General features: G+C 40.3%; 1 protein-coding gene across 3 annotated transcripts in view; it reads right to left on the reverse strand.

The window, feature by feature from the left end:
• MORC2 (MORC family CW-type zinc finger 2) overlaps positions 1–20,007 on the reverse strand; it is a 122,791-nt gene that overhangs the window by 90,297 nt on the left and 12,487 nt on the right. For all 3 annotated transcript variants that reach the window (XM_089652202.1, XM_089652201.1, XM_089652200.1), the window contains exons 3-4: positions 8,960–9,013; positions 4,319–4,353 (exon numbers count right to left, since the gene is read on the reverse strand). In XM_089652202.1, coding sequence (XP_089508328.1) covers positions 4,319–4,353; positions 8,960–9,013 — 89 coding nt within the window. The remainder of the gene's footprint in view (positions 1–4,318; positions 4,354–8,959; positions 9,014–20,007) is intronic.

Below are 20,007 nucleotides of genomic sequence, written 5' to 3' on the forward strand. Positions count from 1 at the left end.
AGAACAATATCGGACCTCTGAAAAGTATAAGCATGCATATGTACTCAGTACTTGGTTTGGGCCCCTTTTGCAGCAATTACTGCCTCAGTGCGGCGTGGCATGGAAGCTGCCTGTGGCACTGCTGAGGTGTTATGGAAGACCAGGATGCTTCAAATAGCGGCCTCTAGCTCTTCTGCATTGTTTGGTCTCATGTCTCTCATCTTTCTCTTGGCAATGCCCCATAGATTCTCTATGGGGTTCAGGTCAGATGAGTTTGCTGGCCAATCAAGCACAGTAATCCCACGGTCATTGAACCAGGTTTTGGTGGTTTTGGCAGTGTGGGCAGGTGCCAAGTCCTGCTGGAAAATGAAGTCAGCATCCCCATAAAGCTCATCTGTGGAAAGAAGCATGAAGTGCTTCAAAATCTCCTGGTAGACGGCCGCGTTGACCCTGGACTTAATGAAGCACAGTGGACCAACACCAGCAGATGACATGGCTCCCCAAATCAACACAGACTGTGGAAACTTCACACTGGACTTCAAAGCATCTTGCAGTGTGTGCCTCTCCATTCTTCCTCCATACTCTGGGTCCTTGGTTTCCAAATGAGATGCAAAGGTTGCTCTCATCAGAAAAGAGGACTTTGGACCACTGAGCAACAGACCAGGTTTGTTTTTCTTTAGCCCAGGTAAGACACTTCTGACGTTGTTTGTTGTTCAGGCGTGGCTTGACAAGAGGAATACGACATTTGAAGCCCATGTCCAGGATTCGTCTGTGTGTGTGGTGGATCTTGATGCACTGACTGCAGCCTCAGTCCACTCCTTGTGAAAGTCCTTTTCCTGACAATCCTCTCCAGGCTGCGGTCATCCCTGCTGCTTGTGCATCTTTTTCTTCCACACTTTACCCTTCTACATAACTTTCTATTAATGTGCTTTGATACAGCACTTTGGGAACATCCAACTTCTTTTGCAATTACCTTTTGAGGCTTTCCCTCCTTATGGAGAGTGTCAGTGATGGTTTTCTGCACAACTGTCAGGTCAGCAGTCTTTCCCATGATTGTGATTCCTACTGAACCAGACTGAGACCATTTAAAGGCTCAGGAACCCTTTGCAGGTGTTATGGCTTAATTAGCTGATTAGAGTGGGACACTTTGAGCCTAGAATATTGCACCTTTTCACAATATTCAAATTTTCTGAGATTGTGGATTTGGGGTTTTCATGAGCTGTAAGCCATAATCATCAAAATTATGACAAATCACAGCTTGAACTATCTTGCTTTGCATGTAATGCGTCTATCTCATATATTAGTTTCACCTTTTAAGTTGCATTACTGAAATAAATCAACTTTTGCACGATATTCTAATTTTTTGAGTTTCACCTGTGTATTTATATATACATACATATATATATATATATATATATATATATATATATACATATACATATACATACACACATACACATACACACACACACACACATATATATATACACACACACACATAAATACATACATACACATATACATACGCACACATACATACACACTATATTGCCAAAAAGTACTGGGACACCCCTCCATATAATTGGATTCAGGTGTTCCAAATCACCTCCATGGCCACAGGTGTATACAATCAAGCACTTGGGCATGCAGACTGCTTCTACAAACATTTGAGAAAGAATGGCTAGCTCTCAGGAGCTCAGTGAATTCAAGTGTGGTATCATGATAGGTTGCCACCTGTGCAATAACCCATCCGTGAAATTACCTTGTTAATAAATATTCCACGGTCAACTGTTAGTGGTATTATAACAAAGTGGAAGCTACTGGGAACAACAGCAACTCAGCCACGAAGTGGTAGGCCACGTAAAATGACAGAGCGGGGTCAGGGCATGCTGAAGTGCACAGTGCCCAGAAGTCGCCAACTGTCTGTAGAGTCAATAGCTAAAGACCTCCAAACTTAGTGTTGCCTTCAGGTTAGCACAACAACAGTGCGTAGAGAGCTTCATGGAATCGGTTTCCATGGCCGAGCAGCTGCATCCAAGCCTTACATCACCAAGTGCAATGCAAAGCATCGGATGCAGCGGCGTAAAGCACGCAGCCACTGGACTCTAGAGCAGTGGAGATATGTTCTCTGTAGTGACGAACCACACTTTTCTGTATGGAAATCCTATGGATGTGTCTGGGTTTGGCGGTTGCCAGGAGAACGGTACTTGACTGACTGCATTGTGCTAAGTGCACAGTTTGGTGGTGGTGGGGGGATTATGGTGTGGGGTTGTTTCTCAGGGGTTGGGCTTCATCCCTTAGTTCCAGTGATGGGAACGCTTAAGGTGTCAGCATACCCAGACATTTTGGACAATTGTATGCTGCCAGCTTTGTGGGAACAGTTTGGAGATGGCTTCTTCCTGTTTTAACATGACTGTGCACCAGTGCACAAAGCAAGATCCGTAAAGACATGGATGAGCGAGTTTGGGGTGGAGGACCATGACTGGCCTGCACCTCAACCTGATAGGTCACCTTTGGGATGAATTAGAGTGGAGACCACAAACCAAGACTTCTGGTCTGACATCAGCACCTGACCTCACAAATGCGCTTCTGAAAGAAGGATGCCATTAAAGTTCATGTGCGTGTAAAGGCAGGCGTCCCAATACCTTTCGCAATTTAGTGTATATACAGTGGGTATAGAAAAAGAATCACACCCCCTTAAAATAATCACATTTTGTTGCTATGCAGCCTGAAATGAAGACAGACTTGGTGTTTGTTTTATGCAGTTGTATTTACTCAGTGCAACTTATAACATCCAAGTGAAAGATATGACACCAACATGTCCAAAAATTAAACAGAATCGCTGAGTTGGAAAAAGGATCACCAACCACCCCCCCTAAAAATGACTTGTAGAGTCAGGTGTAGCTAATCACCTTCTCAATGGCACACAAAACCATTTGACTTGCAACTGTGCTCAGCTAAGTTCATTTTGATTAGCTCAGCAGGAAAAGAGCTTTCCTGGAGCATTTCAGTCCCTGGTAGTGCAAATGAAGCAATCAACTATGGGTGGCAAGGCACGGTCAAAAGGTCTCCAGGATAAAGTTGTGTACAGGCACAAGTCAGGAGATGAATACAGAAAAAAAAATGTAAAAGGCTTTACCAATGCCTAGAAGCACACTAAAGTCTATTAAGAAATGGAAGGTATTTGGTACAACACAGACCCTCCCTGGATCAGGACATTGCTCCAAACTAGATGAAAGAGCAAGGAGGAAACTGGTCAGAGAGGCTACCAAGAGGTTTTCAGCAACTCTGAAGCAGTTGTAGGAATTTAGGACAAAGAGTGGTCATTGTGTGCATGTGACAATATCACAAATTATCCAGAAATATGGCTTGTATGGGAGGGTTGCAAGAAAAATCCACTCTTCAAGAAAACCACATGCAGTCACGACTGAGCTGTGTCAAAACGCACATTGAAAATTCTGAGGCCACATGGCAAAAAGTGTTATAATCAGATGAGACTAAAATGTAATTATTTGGCTTCAAAGCTAATATGTTTGGCAGAAATCCAATACAGCTCACCATCAAAATAACACTACTCCTACAGTAAAGCATGGTGGTGGTAATATCCTGTTATGGGGCGTTTCTCTACAGCAGGGAGGGACTGGAGTCCTTTGTCAGGACAGAAGGAAAATGGATTGGGCAAAATACCATCATATTCTTGAGTAAAATTTGCTGTCCTCTGCCAGAAAGTTGTCAATGGGAAGGTGGTGTACTTTCCAACACGAAAATGATTGAAAGCACACAGGAAAAATGACAACACAGTGGTTGAAGAAGAAAAAGGTGAATGTCCTTGCATGGCCTAGGAAAAAATGACCACAGTGGTTGAAGGAGAAAAAGGTAAATGTCCTTGCATGGCCTAGTCAGAGCCCAGACTTAAACCATTGAAAATCTGTGGATGACTTAAGACTGCAGTCCACAAATGGTCACCATTTAACTGAACTTGAGCAGTTCTGCAAAGAAGAGTGGGCAAATATTGCAAAGTTTAGATGTGCAAAGTTAGTAGAGACATATCTGAACAGAATAAAGGCTGTAATTAAAGCAAAAGATGTTTCAAAATACCGAGTTGGAGCCTTCTTCCAACTCGGTGGTCTGTTTTTATTTATTTTTTTTTTTTTTACTGACATGTTGGTGTTAGAGCTTTTACTTAGTAAATACAGCTGGATAAATTGAAAACTGTGTCTATATTATATATATTTAATTAAATTTTTGTTTAAATTAGTTGCTGTTAGAGAGATAAAGATAGAGGGGAAAAAGGCAAAAAAAAAAAAAAAAAAAAGGAAAGGGCAAGCTCATATAATACCTGTGTAAATATCAATTCTTGTAGCATCAGCATCTCTGTAAAAAAAAAAAATACATTAAGTGATAATTATGAAAAGCATTACCATTTTTAGGAAAACAAAAAATTGTATATTTTTGATTCATTTTTAAGCACTACTAAAGATAACAAGAAAAATGCACAGTTGAAATAAATGCTTGTGCAACGTCTTACCAATGTCATATTTGTATTTTTAGTCAGTCAATCTTAGGATCCAGGCACTTGATGAACTGTAGCCTCACCGAGGGATGAATAAATGAGGTCCTGCTTACGTTGAAAAAGCAAAATCAACCTTAGATAAGAAAGTCTCAGGCCCCAAAACCATCTTGTCCTATTTCAAAATCAAAATAGATTCCGAGTAGGATAAAGGCCACCAGTTAAGACATTTGCCTCACAGACATGACAGTTTTAACAAACACTGCTTTGCAGGTCAAAATAGAGACAGGAATACCTTTAATATGTTCACAGTCATTTCAGAACCAAATTCAGATCCCAAAAAGTCACAATGGAAGGGACAGGGGGAGCTAAACACAGAAAGATTGGACGTAGGAGGGCCAGGGGGCAAAACTTCAGTTTTTAGCCCTGAGAAGCAGCCTTCTGCATCCAAGCATCTAAAACGTCAGAGTTTGATATCTAAGCGTTGGAAGCAAAGCTTGGGGAATCCTAACGAGGTGGTTGAAAAAGCGGATAATTTATTAACAGCCAAAGAGAAAGAGAAGACACTGGAGTGTGTTTCTTAGGCTTCTACTAAGGAAGATGGGTGCTCTTGCAGTAGTATCCTTGGTAATGTTGTCTAGAGATGGTACAAAGAGACCCTGTCGCTCAAAGGCTATGTGGATCAAACATTTTTACACAAGGGTTTTGCAGTCCAGCACTTTAGACAAAATGTCATACACATATGTAGTGACATGCGAGATATGTGGTTTAACGAAGGAAGGCCACAAAAACAACTGGATGAAGGGCAGGACCCACAAGAGAACAGAGCTCTAGAAAGGGGTTCCAAAAAACAAGCAGATCAGTACTTAAAGATGAGCGAGTCCTCTGATATAGCAAGCACCTTGTTAAGGGGGGACATTTTTAGATCCACCGCAGACCATGTTTGCACAAAATTCTGACCAAAAATATACTGTACAGGGCTAAAAAGCACTTGGAGGAGCAAACAGCTTGTCAGGAAGCTTCCATTAACTATTGAAAATAGTTGGAAAGGTCTTTGAGGCCTTAGGAGTTTTAAATGATCCAACACTAGAAACAGCACTGGTAGAAACAACAGGATGATCCCCTAGTTTCTCGGTGGTGTTAGACTTAAAACTGTCTCCTTTAACTTGGAAGTAGTAACAGTAATTTGGAACTCCCCAGTGGTAAGCTCATCAGTCAAGGACTGCAGCAATGACTAACAATCAGTCTCTGCAACTGATTACTCAGAAGCTGCTATAACCACGGGCAAAACAGATACAGAAACTGATTGAGAGGGTGTGGAACTTTGTTTTTGATCAGAGCTGGCAAATTACTTGGTGATTTGGGTCATAAAATCTTACACGAGCAAGGGAAACACCTCAGCTAAAGGGAGTGATGATCTAGCCACAACAGATAGAGCAAAAGAGGACTCTTATGATAGAACAGACTAGGAGCAGTAGGCACACTGCAAACAGCACCAAAGCCATTAATAGAGCATGAGCTGGGGGTGCCTGCTAAAACAAGACTGTTCCCCCTGTGTGAAACCTGAGGAGGAGAATGTAATGTACAGGCTCAGGGTAGAAGAAAAGGCCTAAGGCACCTCAGCGACCTAAGTAAATGAGGTAGCTGTGCTTGGCCCGACAGACCTACCTACTGAGTTTCAGAGACAGGGCAATACCAGCAGCTCTGGACCTGAAAAGCACTACAAAGCTTTTGCTAAAACAGACTCTGTAAAGCTCCATACATGAAACAAAGTTGACTTCCAGACTATCCTTGCAACGTCCAGTCCAAAGGGGTTCAGATGCAGAAATTTAACATCCAGGCTGAAGATGGGTATGCTCGACAGCTGCAATCAAACAGATAAAGCTCCAGCAGATAAGTAGAGAAGAGTCTACATTTTGGATAGAATAACTGAATGTTATAACCCTAATCAGTTTGTTTTTTTTGCCATCTGTGTCCCATTGGGGAGATTCCATTCAATTCCTGTTGCATAGTCAAATGTGGGCACAGACAACAATAAAAAAAAATAACAGATGTTCTAATCCCTCTCAACTCTATCCAAATTAACAGCAACAAGAAGAAAAAAAAAACAAAACAAAAAACAAAAGGTTATGTCTTTAAGTTTACATTTTAGGAAGTATTCAGAAGCAGGAGCACAGGGAGATCTATAGAAGTGTGATGATGCTCATTTATAGTTCAATGAGCAAGGCAGGTACAGTGGATATAAAAAGTCTACGCACCCTTGTTAAAATGTCAGGTTCCTGTGATGTAAAAATATGAGACAAAGAAATAATTTCAGAACGTTTTCCACCTTTAATGTAACCTATAAACTGTACAACTCAGTTGAACAACAAACTGAAATCTTTTAGGTGGAGGGAAGTAAATATAAAAAAAACTAAAATTAATATGGTTGCGCAAGTGTGCACACCCTTAAACTAATACTTTGTTGAAGCACCTTTTGATTTTATTACAGCACTCAGTCTTTTTGAATCTATCAGCATGGCACATCGTGACTTGGCAATATTTGCCCACTCTTCCTTGCAAAAACACTACAAATCTGTCAGATTCCGAGGGCATCTCCTGTGCACAGCCCTCTTCAGATTACCCCACAGATTTTCGATCAGATTCAGGTCTGGGCTCTGGCTGGGCCATTCCAAAACTTTAATCTTCTTCTAGTGAAGCCATTCCTTTGTTTATTTGGATTTATGCTTTGGGTCGTTGTCATGCTGAAAGGTGAAGTTCCTCTTCATGTTCAGCTTTCTAGGAGCGTGGGTATGGTGTTCTTGGGGATGTGCAGTGTTGTTTTTGAGCCAAACATATCTTTTGGAATTATGGCCAAAAATGTTTTTCTTCGTAAGAAAAGGCTTCCCTCTTGCCACTCTACCCCATAGCCCAGACATATGAAGAATACGGGAGATTGTCGTCACATGTACCACACAGCCAGTACTTGCCAGATATTCCTGCAGCTCCTTTAATGTTGCTGTAGACCTCTTGGCAGCCTCCCAGACCAGATTTCTTCTCGTCTTTTTATCAATTTTGGAGGGACGTCCAGTTTTTGGTAATGTTACTGTTGCACCATATTTTCTTCACTTGATGACTATCTTCATTGTGTTCCATGGTATATCTAATGCCTTGGAAATTCTTTTGTACCATTCTTCTGACGGATACCTTTTAACAATGAGATCCCTCTGATGCGTTGGAAGCTCTCTGCAGACCATGGCTTTTGCTGTAGTATGCAACTAAGAAAATGTCAGGAAAGACCTACTAGAACAGCTGAACTTTATTTGGGGTTAATCAGCGGCACTTTAAATGATGGCAGGTGAGGTGTACTGACTCCTATTTAACATGATTTTGAATGGGATTGCTTAATTCTGAACATTGCTACATCACCAGTTATAAGAGGGTGTGCACACTTATGCAACCACATTATTTTAGTTTTTTATGTTGATTTCTCCCCCTAAAAGATTTCAGTTTGTTTTTCAGTTTAGTTGTGCAATTTATAGGTCACATTAAAAAGGTGGAAAAAGTTCTGGAATAATTTATCTTTGTCTAATTTTTTTACATCACAGAAACCGGACATTTTAACAGGGGTGTGTAGACTTTTTATATCCACTGTAGCTTAGCAAGCTGCAGTATAGAACAATGCTGGCTGAATCCACTTTTACTTGTTTTTAACCACTTGCCCTCTAGAGGATTTACCCCCCTTCCTGACCAGGACATTTTTTGCGTTACTTTGACAATTGCGTGGTCATGCAATGCTGTACACAAATGAAATTTATGACCTTTTTCCACACAAATAGAGCTTTCTTTCGGTAGTATATGATCACCTCTGCGTTTTATTTTTTTGCGCTATAAAACACAAGACTGACAATTTTGAAAAAATATATATTTTTGAATTTTTGCTATAAAGAATATCCAATAAATTTTTTTTAAAAAAATCTAAAATTTCTTCATAAAATTAGGCCAAAATGTATTCTGCTACGTGTCTTTGCTAAAAAATAAAAATTCCAATACGTGTAAGTTAATTGGTTTATATGACAGTTATAGCATCTATAAATGGCGGTATATACTGGAATTTTATTTTTTTTTATACTAGTAATGATCAGTGACTTATGACGGGACTGCGGCGTCATCCTGACACTGGGTGGAAACTGACTAACTGCCACTGACATCTCCAGTGACACTAATACAGTGATCAATGCTAATAAAAAGCACTGACACTGTACTAATGACACTGGGCAGGAAGGGGTTAACATGTGGGGCAATCAAAGGGTTAACTGTGTGCTATGTATGCACTGTGTTATGTTTTACTAGGGAGACATGCAGTTTTGTATCTCTGCTGTGTAGGTCATATTTCATGTTATGCTGTTGAGTTGTTCTACAGAAAAGTAAAAGTAAAAGGACAAACAATTTGTAAAACTAAATTCTATAGAATAAGAAAGAATTACATACCTTGCATTATCAACTAACTCAGCCAAAGCACCAAAAAGGAATTCATGAGTTGTTCTATTTAAAGAAAAAAAAAAAAAGGGTAACAATTAGTGTAGTGTACTTCATGACTGGTTTCTTAAAAATTAAATTTCATAATGTCTTTACAGTAATGTTTATGCTTCCATGTCAAAAACTGCAACCATAAAAACACACTTTGATTTCACTGATTGAAAATGGGGGGGGGAACAAAATCAGCATTTTCTGAATTTTTAAGCAATCCAAACATGACCACATTTTCATTCATTTTACAAAATTACAATTAAAAAAACAAAAAACATTAAAGCCCAGCTGGTATTTATGAACATCAGCTAGTCACCCGAAGCTGGGCTGGATTTAGAGGACCTCAGATCTGTTCTTTATTCTCCAGGAAAAATAATGCTAGGGGTTTGTCTAGATGGACAAATATTGCACCTTTTCAGTTGGATTCAGCTTGCCTTTAAGATGTTTCTGAGATCTTGCACAGGCACTTAGGACCACTTCCTGATCTGCATTTGACCTTCTCTAAACTGTTTTAAACTGCTTTTGCACACCCATTAGCCTTTATGGGGAGAAAATTGGTTCTGCCATGAACTAATGCCACTATATACAGGTGCCAAAAATATCAGACACGTCTTTATTGTTTTCATATACTCTAAACAGCTGTACTATATAGGCTGGAAATTACATTGGATAATCAAAAACAGTGTTTAACCTTTTTTGAGTCACGGATCCCTTTAAGAATGTGATGAAAGCTATGGACCCCCCCTCCAGAGGAGTTCACATAAACAAAATGTTGCAAATAATATATTTACTTTACACAGTTTGAATAAACAAGCATAGCAAAAACAAAAAACTCACTCCTTTTAATGTAAAAATGAATGGCCACTCATAATAAAAATGAAACACAATTATCTTAAAAAAAAAATTCTGACTACTACCACATAAGAATCAGCACTTGCTATAATGGAGTGGCACAAGGTGGTGGTTTTGCAAAGACGTATGAGAAAAATTGAACCACTTCAACCCATAAAAGCGTACACGTACACCAGAGTGATACCTGCACCTGCTGGTGTCTTCCCAGAATCAAAATGTTCAGCCAGAAATGGGCTTTAATGTAGAAGTGATCTGAGCAGGCACTCGGTCGCATCTACAGGGCATAGAAGGGGGCCCCTCCCGCTGCTTTTACTGTTCTCTCCCGTGGTACTGGGGAGCCCAACACCATCACCGCTCAGTGTGTTTCCGCTCTGAGAGGGGAAAAAGGTACATATGTACCTGCCTCCCCTCTGTGATGTAAGAAACCAGCAGCAAGAGGGATTTGAGGTTTACAAGCAGTTACCAGCTTGTAAAGCATCTGATCAATCCAATCTTGGTTTGAATACATGCTTTCAAGGCAGAGGAGAGATCTGAGATCTAATAGTAATAAAGATATAATATAAACTCTAAATATCCCTACGAAAAGTATCACTCTCACCCTTGAAAGTGTAAACAAAATATAAATAATTTCTTTTCGATACTCCCTCAACCACCCCCACCAGTGCAAAATATATAGCAGCAAATGTCCACACATATAAGTCCAAAATAAAGTGCTTTTCAATAAATAGTGCTTTTTCAAACGTTGAGGACTACTCCACTTTGCTGAATTTCAATCCAGGAACCTCAAATCAGGATACCTCAAAAAAATATAAACTCAATATAGTGTGTTATCATTACAACAACAAAACACTAGTGAAAACTAAGAGTGATTCCTCCTGGACTCCCACCCGTGATAAATCAACACTCCAAAATGTGATAAAGTGCAACACTCCACACCAGTGTTACCATCCAGATAAACTAAATACCATTACCCTCTCATAAAAAATCCCATGCATCCAAATGAGATAGTGCCATCTCTCTTGTGATATATATACTATTACCCTCTTCCAATGCAGACCAAGCAAAACTCCTTCAAGGCAGTCCAAGGTTTCCCCCTCTTCGGAAGCTTCTTAATGCTTCCAATCCACCTTCCCCGTTCCTCAAAAGGGGCAGATAATACAAGACTCAATGAAGTATATAAAAGGGATTTCACAAATTTATTCATAGCTTACATAGAAAACGCCAACGTCCATCCTCTCCCACAGTCCATATAGCTGAATTCCAGTGTTCAAGATGGCCGTGCCGCTCCTTCCGGTTTGAAATTGTATTGTACGTCCTTACGTCCTTTAAAGGACGTACAATACAATTTCAAACCGGAAGGAGCGGCACGGCCATCTTGAACACTGGAATTCAGCTATATGGACTGTGGGAGAGGATGGACGTTGGCGTTTTCTATGTAAGCTATGAATAAATTTGTGAAATCCCTTTATATACTTCATTGAGTCTTGTATTATCTGCCCCTTTTGAGGAACGGGGAAGGTGGATTGGAAGCATTAAGAAGCTTCCGAAGAGGGGGAAACCTTGGACTGCCTTGAAGGAGTTTTGCTTGGTCTGCATTGGAAGAGGGTAATAGTATATATATATCACAAGAGAGATGGCACTATCTCATTTGGATGCATGGGATTTTTTATGAGAGGGTAATGGTATTTAGTTTATCTGGATGGTAACACTGGTGTGGAGTGTTGCACTTTATCACATTTTGGAGTGTTGATTTATCACGGGTGGGAGTCCAGGAGGAATCACTCTTAGTTTTCACGAGTGTTTTGTTGTTGTAATGATAACACACTATATTGAGTTTATATTTTTTTGAGGTATCCTGATTTGAGGTTCCTGGATTGAAATTCAGCAAAGTGGAGTAGTCCTCAACGTTTGAAAAAGCACTATTTATTGAAAAGCACTTTATTTTGGACTTATATGTGGACATTTGCTGCTATATATTTTGCACTGGTGGGGGTGGTTGAGGGAGTATCGAAAAGAAATTATTTATATCTAATAGTAATAAATTTGCCTAAAAAAAAAAAAAATTAAAAAGGTACCGTATGCGTTCGCACAAATGCGAACACACACGCAAGTAATGCGCACCTATGTAAACCATGATCACACATGTGAGAACAATTCTAGCACCAGACCTCCCGTGTAACCTGTAAACAATTTCTCCTACACTTTGTATTGCTACTTAACCAGTTAATCGATTGCCCAAACATGTATATTTGTTGTCGAATGGTTCCTCACAGTACTTTGGGAGCATTTGGAATGGATAGCAGTGTTTCCCTTTTTGGCTGCAGAATTTCCATACTTGAAAAGGGAAGCAAGATTTGAGATCCCTCTATTTTCATTTTTTTCAGTACTGGGGTATTGCCTAGATGGTCTTGTTGACTACTACTTTATCTTCATTTTTACTATTTGGGTATGGAATGCAAGTGCCTCGTGTTCTTATTTTGTATGATTGCTGGAAAAAGTTTGGTATCCAGTTTAACTATGCTGAACTTTGTACCTTTTTGAAAATGTCAATAAAAATTATTAGAAATGAAAATAAGAACAAAAATAAACCACTTCAGAAGAGAACACCTGGTCTGGAGGGGGACCCTTAATATTGATTTAACAACTAAGGTCCCACTCCACAGTAAACCAATGTGGAGTGTGAGGCCTCAACTCAAACCCAACAGGTTTCCCATTGCTATCATGCCAATGAGAAAGCAGTTCATCAATTCCAACAATTTTCAGGAGGAGGTATTCTTGTTATGATACACTGCATAATGACTACACAGGCTTTGCCCCTTAAAACCATTTTGATATTGGTAAGATGTTCTCCAGTTTTTACCTAGAGTGCACAAGTGGTCCTACCTACATACTGTAGACCACACGGGCACTCCAAGAGGTAGACAACCACTTTAGTGGAATAGTTAGTAAAATTCCTAATATTATAACTTCTCTAAGTAACACAAAGTAAAACTAGCTTAGACCTGTTCACACTTTCAACCCAGCTGTAGGTCTCCACACAGCTTGGGAATGGCTAGATCAGAGCTACAGCAGTCCAAAAATTGTAAAGTTTCCCCAAGATATTTGATAAAGATAAACAGAATATTCACAAACCGAGTGATCTTTTGTTTGAATTACAATTTGCTACACCTACCAGGCATAAGCCATCTAGACACTGCTCGTGGTATGAATCCAACTGTCTCAGAGTGGTCGACTATAGGATCAAAGAACAAGCACAACCAAGTATCCGTTCCACCATTCTATTTCATTAGCAACAATGCATAAACTAAAAATGATGTCCTGTATATAACTTAAGCTTCCTATACAACAACCCCAGCACCCAATCAGCCTTTCACCTTAATACTGTACAGGATGTTCACAACAAATTCAAAGACTGCTGCATTTCTGTATCTGTGAGAAAGACAAATAGACCGACAAGTTATAATACAAACTCTGAAGGGACAAGTACACTACTAAATCGTAATACACACGGTGACCAAAATGAGCAGAAAGAATATCTCAATTGCTAATGACCAATTCACAAGAAGCCAAATCCTCTGAGGAAATGTAATGGGTCTTGTAAAAGATCATTGCAGGAACGCAAAGAGCTCTTGAAACTATTTGGAATTTGCTTTCAGTGCTGTGCTTCCACGTAACATCTTGCATGGAACTGTAAGGTCACAATCAAATGACAGTGATACTAATGTTCAAGCACTTCATCCATTTCAGCACATCCCTGCAGATTCAGCTGCTTCTGTTTCAAATCATGGCAGGGAGAGCCATGAACCGTCATTTGCAACAATCACATCAAAATGCAGTGATTTACTACTCCAGGGGCTTTGGAGGAGAAAATCATGCAAAAATATGTCTTGTCAAGCTGTTTTCTGATGGACAACCTAAAAAAGATGTTAAGATGCATGCAGTCTTAGACAACCAAAGCAGTCACTCACTCACAACTTCACAATTCTTGGACTTGTTTGGCATAAAAGAAAATCTTTTGCCCTACACATTGAACCCTCTGCTGGCTCAGTGGAAATTTCAGAATGAACAAATTATGGTATGCTTACCCTAACGCAGGTGGTCAGGCACTGTGTTAGTCACCTATAGCAGCCCCCTTTCCTATAATGTCAGCAGGCCTATCAGTACTCGGTTGCTCTCAGGACTTGTACACAATGCTATAGTGCCTGGCAACCACGCAAGGGCAGGCGCAAACTGAGCACAGCAAACAGGTAACTGTGGTTGGAAGACAGGCAGAGCTGTTCAATGACAGCCCACAAAAGGCAGGCAAGGTTCAGCGTAGTCAGCGTTCAGAGTCAAAGGCAACCAGAGTTCAGAGAGTAGTCGATATCCGATCCAAGGTCAAACAGGGGAATCCAAAACAGAGCAAGACAGACAGGGAGGTTGAGCATGTATTGCACACTATCAAAAGCATGAGACTGCAGGCTTGGCAGGCTTAAATCAGGTTTGGTCGCCACTGTGACGGAGGCAGCGTCAGATCCCAGCCCTTCTCCCCAACTTGTGACCAAAGGACTAGCCAATCTAAAACAGCATTGCCACTTGCGTAACAATGCCACGCTCAGCTGCACCCTGCACAAAGATTTTCCAGCTCACTGGACCACAATCTATGTGCCAGCAGCCTGAGAGCGATTGTTACTGGGTCAGGTTAATTACGCAATTAACCCTTCACACTGCCACCACCTTTTTACAGAGGAGGAAACTCACAAATCTTAGCATTAACACTATGATGTCTGAATAAGCATCTGTATACACACTGTCACCGCAGGCATATGTATACAGAGGTTTTAAAACACACAGTAGCACTCTTCAGAGACAGGGATTCTTAGTTTGCATTAAAGAGCTTTAGAAACAATTCAACACTTTTCAGAAAATAGGATTTATTACTAAAAAGGTCAAAATGGTGCAATAAAAATATTTACAGAGAAAGATGTAGTATATATACACACACACACACACACACACATATACATACACACATATACACACACACACACACACACAGCAATAACACAACAGAGAGATAACAGAAAGAAGTTTAGGGAGGTAGAATACTTGCCGAAGTCCTTGGTTTAAGCAGATTCAAGTGTCCTGAACAAAGGGTACCTTTTCTCCCAAAGTTGGCTCCTGATGTTAAAAAGGGAAAATCACTTCATCTTTCCTCTCCAGGCCTGACAGCCTGTTTTCTAGTGACCCAGCTGGGGGTGTCTACTGAAGCCAAGGGCCAATCGCCTCATTTGGGGAGGGGGTTTAGGTGGAGACCCAGGCTAGGACCAAATCCCTCACAAGTTTATACCATGGTCAATAACCTTCCAGAGGTACATGTAGCATCCTATCCACTGGTAGAATAATATGCAGAATCATATGCTGAACGTCCAGACACCAGATATGACATATCTGCCTGTGACGGTTAAAGAGATATCGCTTTCTGCTGTCGGGTAGACATTATCTAGGGGTGTAAGGTATCAGGTGACTTATATGTGACCTATCGGAATATATGCTTTGTTTTATTGTACCTTGTTCCTATCGGGAGTTATGAATTTGTATAAAAAAGTGATTTCAGTGGAATGTACGTTTTACTGCTACTTCCGGAATGCTTTTCATGCCCAGTGACTGACGGATTTATAGCTTTACGATCAGGCCAAGGCAAGGGTCTGACAGACCTCATGGAACCAGCTAATTGGGTTTACAACTATGAAGTGTATCCAGCTGTGCTCTGTGCACTCCTGAACTCAGCACACACACAGACCACATCCTGGCAAGGGGAGGGGGGCTGGAGGGAGAGAGAATAATACAAGATGGTGGATCTTAGCAAAATGGTTGTCCACATCCATATCTGTACGTACAATTGCTACAGCCACCCAGAGACTGGCCACATCAATCACCTTGCAAGTGGACAGACAGGGAGAATGTATCACAGCCAAAACCAGGATGCTGGAATGAGACCAGCATCTGTGATGGGGCAATAGACGCTCCTTACTTCATCATTGCACCTTTGGAGGGAACTTAGTGGATTACTCTTCGCAGGCTCAGAGTGCAATCAATTAATGCCAAGAAAGAAACCCATACACCAGAGGATGCACTTGCTGAACCAGATCATAAGTCACCTAGCCGACTATCCCACTACTTGACCACAATGAAAAAAATCACGCTTTTGCTCAACAGAGACATCCTAAGAGTACACAAGGTATATAAGCAACATAATGGTTGGAACAATGTTCCTCAAGCCCAAAAAACAGACCTAGGATGTGTCATCATTGGAGATCATCATGAATGTAAGCATCAGGTGATGTGCGTCAAGTCAAGGCTTTTTTTGATATTGACAACCTCACTAAGACAACAATCCAGAGTGTCACTCATGACAACTGCAAATCTGAATCTTCAGCAGCCAATCAGAAATTTCCCAACACTAACATCTTGAGCAACAATGCTGATGTTCATCAGCTTATGGACAGTTTGGTTACGAATTCTAAATCACTACCACTTCAGTAGATGAAAATCTCACAGATTTTTTAAGAGGTTCCTTCGACCTCTGACACTATCCAATTCCAAAACGTCCCCACCCTTTGAAGGTAACCTGACAAAAGTACTGTTTTTAGGCTGTCAAGTCCAGGACAACATAGGTTTATGTGGACAGAAATATCCATCTCATCCTGGTTAGCATCCGAGTCAGATTAGGTCTGACATCTTTGTGGCTTTCACGTTTTGAACAGACGGGGTTCAGGAATCATCTTCACCCTTTTGTAGACTCAAATTTTTACATATGCTTGTTTTGGTTTCTATTTTTCTGCTCCAAGTACAAGCCTTCTGTTATGAATTAAAGTCGAGTTATGGTTTATAGTTCCGAGTGTGTTCTGGAACGCTTGTGTATCCATCACTGCGCACTGGACTTCAATATAAAATGTCTAAGACCTCTGTACTGACATGCAGTGGCATCCGCTGTACCTACAAATTGTTTATTAACAACTGATGAAATCACAGGACAGCGACGTAATCCATGGGTCTGTTAGTGTAGCATGATGGTCGCCACCATTTTGGTACACCCTGGAAGTATAAACCCATATCAATACATGTGTTTGAGGCCTGATTTCAACTGATGTGATGTAAGTGTTCATTTGGCATTTCTCCATTAAAGTTTTTGCTTTAAAATTACTACACTATGGGAGTGCTCTCTCTTTTTCCTTTGGGGTGTGTCTGAGCAGGCTGATGTTCCTGTGAAAAGGATTACCAGTTTCAAACACTACTGAAATCATTACTGTTATACGGTGAGGAAGGCCATATAGCTGTGATCTGTGTGATTCTATCATCTTGGATATCTATTAAAGGGCCCTGGGAGTTGAGGCCTGAAAGCTGTGTGGCCCCTTGGGGTTTTGGCGTGGCGGTAAGGAGGCATTTTAGCCAATGACGGATCTATCATTCATTTCACCCAGTTGCTTTGTTCGTTTGGAGTTGGCGGTCTATTTACATGGACTTTATGCTGATTTGATGATCACTTATGTTTATTTTGATGGTCACTCATTACTTGTTATATCTCACGTTGCTTTAATTATTTTTTGTGCTTATTGACACACGTTTATTTCCACTGTGCATTTTTCACTGGCATCAATCCTGATTATAAGGTGCATTTTTAGTTTCATGCACCTTGTACGATTAGTTTTGTACTTATATTTCTTTGCTTTTTGATTGTCACAGCTTTCTTCGCACTGCGCTTTTTGTGCCATTTTTATTTAGGATGTGTTAGTCCTATTATGTTGAGTACATCGTTTACGTTCACTTGTTGATTATTGTGCATGTTGTTTTCATCACAATCCATATTGCACTTAGTTTGGTCTGGTTTCAGGCCTTTACATTTTTATGTATTATTTATGATGCATTTATAGTTTCATGTGCCTTGTATGATTAGTTTTGCACATATTTCTTGCCATTTGACTTTGGCACAGTCTTCTTTGCATGGTGTTTTTTGTGCACTTTCATTTAGGACGTGTTAGTCCTATTATGTTGAATACATTATTTATGTTCACTTGGTGACTATTGTTCACGTTGTATTTCATCACAATCTATATTGCACTTAGTTTGGTCTGGGTTCAGGCCTTTCCATTTTTATGTATTATTTATGTTCACTTGCTGATTACTACTCACGTTGTCTTTGTTACAGTTCATATTGCACCTAATTAGATCTGGATTCAGAAAAGGCTTCAGTCTTGCCACAGCTTATAGTGGACACAAAGCGCAGAAAACCATTGCCCCTATATACTTTGATTTGACTTGTGAAAATCCATGTATTGCAATAAAACAGCTGTGTCTTATTGGACAGTTAAAAGATAAGTTCGCCTTTGGGAACATGCTACATGTTCCACCCGTTTTTAGGGTGGAACATGTAACATTCCCAATGCTGCAGCCGTTGACCCTCCCTCTCTGTGACAGAAGTACAGGGAGACGTTCCCCACACTAGCTGTATTTAAAAAAAAAATGCAGCTGTGAGGGGCTCCGCCCACATGGAAACATCATAAATTCACAGTGTTCTGTGAATGAACTACAAGTCCTGAGTCTTAGCGGCTGTCGGCTTGTAGTCCTCAATGAACTACCATGGCGCTGTGGAGCGCCATGGTAGTTCACGGATTCTTCCTGTCAGTATATTTGCATGCCTGTATGGGCAAGCAGATATACCAACAGGTCTGCAGGAGACAGGCATGGAACCAGTGATCTACTGATTGCTTGGGCAATACTTTGCAGGCTTCTGCAGGCAAAAATAAATACATTTTTTTACCTGCAAAAAAAAAAATAAAAAAAAATGTGCATTTAGCATTTTTGTGCAAGAGGTGAACTTATCCTTTAGACTGTCTATTGAGGGTGCTTATGAAGCAGGTGACCATACTGTCCAGAAGGGCCGAGACCTAAAAGAGGTATGTTAATACACAAAGCGTTGATAGGAACAGAACAGATAGAAAACCACCTAAAAGACCATATAAATAGGAGTAGTGATTAGAGTATAACTAAAAGGCCAAACCTTTTTTTCTTAGTTTTGGAAAGAGTTGATTAGGACACCTGCCAGTTTCTATTGCAGTTAGGGAAACCTTCCAATGGGGACACTAGTTCTGGTGACCTGGGGGTCCCCAGGGAATTCGTTTAATTTGTAGGAATTTCCTCTCACTACCTGTTTTGGCTATGTGACAGGAGTAAAGACGAATCTCCCCATTGACAACGATGTAGTAGAAGGGTATTTATATATGTGTGTGATTTTGATACTATTTTCATTCCATATTTGACATTTATAAAGATATTTTGTGTTTACTTATTTTAACTTAGTTGTTTGGATACAGCTGTGAAAGCAGCTTCCCTTTGATTGGTATTCCAGTCACCTATTTTCTTTTGTGTCAATCCATATGCTCCAGGGACCGCACTGACTGAGTTGGCATATTTCTACAGTTTAAACCATTTTGCCTTTTTATTAGCAATATAAAATGATAGGAGTTTTAAGAAGGAGATTCACCCTATGTGTCCTGTTTACCATGATCATCAAAAGTGAAAGTAAAGAAAACCCCAAATTTTAAGTTGTCCCCCTGAAAAGTAACAGAGGGGAAGTTTTTCAATGGGGACACTAGTTCTGGTGACCTAGGGGTCCCTAAAGAATTTCCTTAGTTTGCAGGGATATTCACTCACTTCCTATTTTGACTATGGAACAGGAAGTGAAGGTAAATCTCCCTAATGGGTGCACAGATGGCAAAAAATAAACTGACAAGTGTTATAACCCTAACTTACTCTATCCAAAATGGGAAAAAAAATAAAATAAAAGGTTTTTCCTATAGTTCTACTTTAATGATTTATAGTCTGAGGGTTATTAGTGGTGTACCCCACGGTTCAGTATTGGGACCCTTACTTTTTGACATTTATAAATGATAAAAAGTTTGGGATTAAAAACACCATTTCTGTTTTTGCAGAAGACACCAAACTTTTTAGTGGAATAAAGTCCTTACAGGATATCTCCACCACACAAGTAGACTAACCGCTTCCCGTCCACCCTATAGCAGTAATACTGCTACAGGGCGGCACGGGTGTGCCAAATTATGCCATCTTGACTTGGCAATATTTGCCCACTCCAAATCTGTCGAAAAACACTCCAAATC

The sequence above is a fragment of the Staurois parvus genome, unplaced genomic scaffold (genome assembly GCF_062004578.1).
Source record: "Staurois parvus isolate SC_StPar_1 unplaced genomic scaffold, SC_StPar_1.0 ptg000673l, whole genome shotgun sequence".
Classification (NCBI taxonomy): Eukaryota; Metazoa; Chordata; class Amphibia; order Anura; family Ranidae; genus Staurois; species Staurois parvus.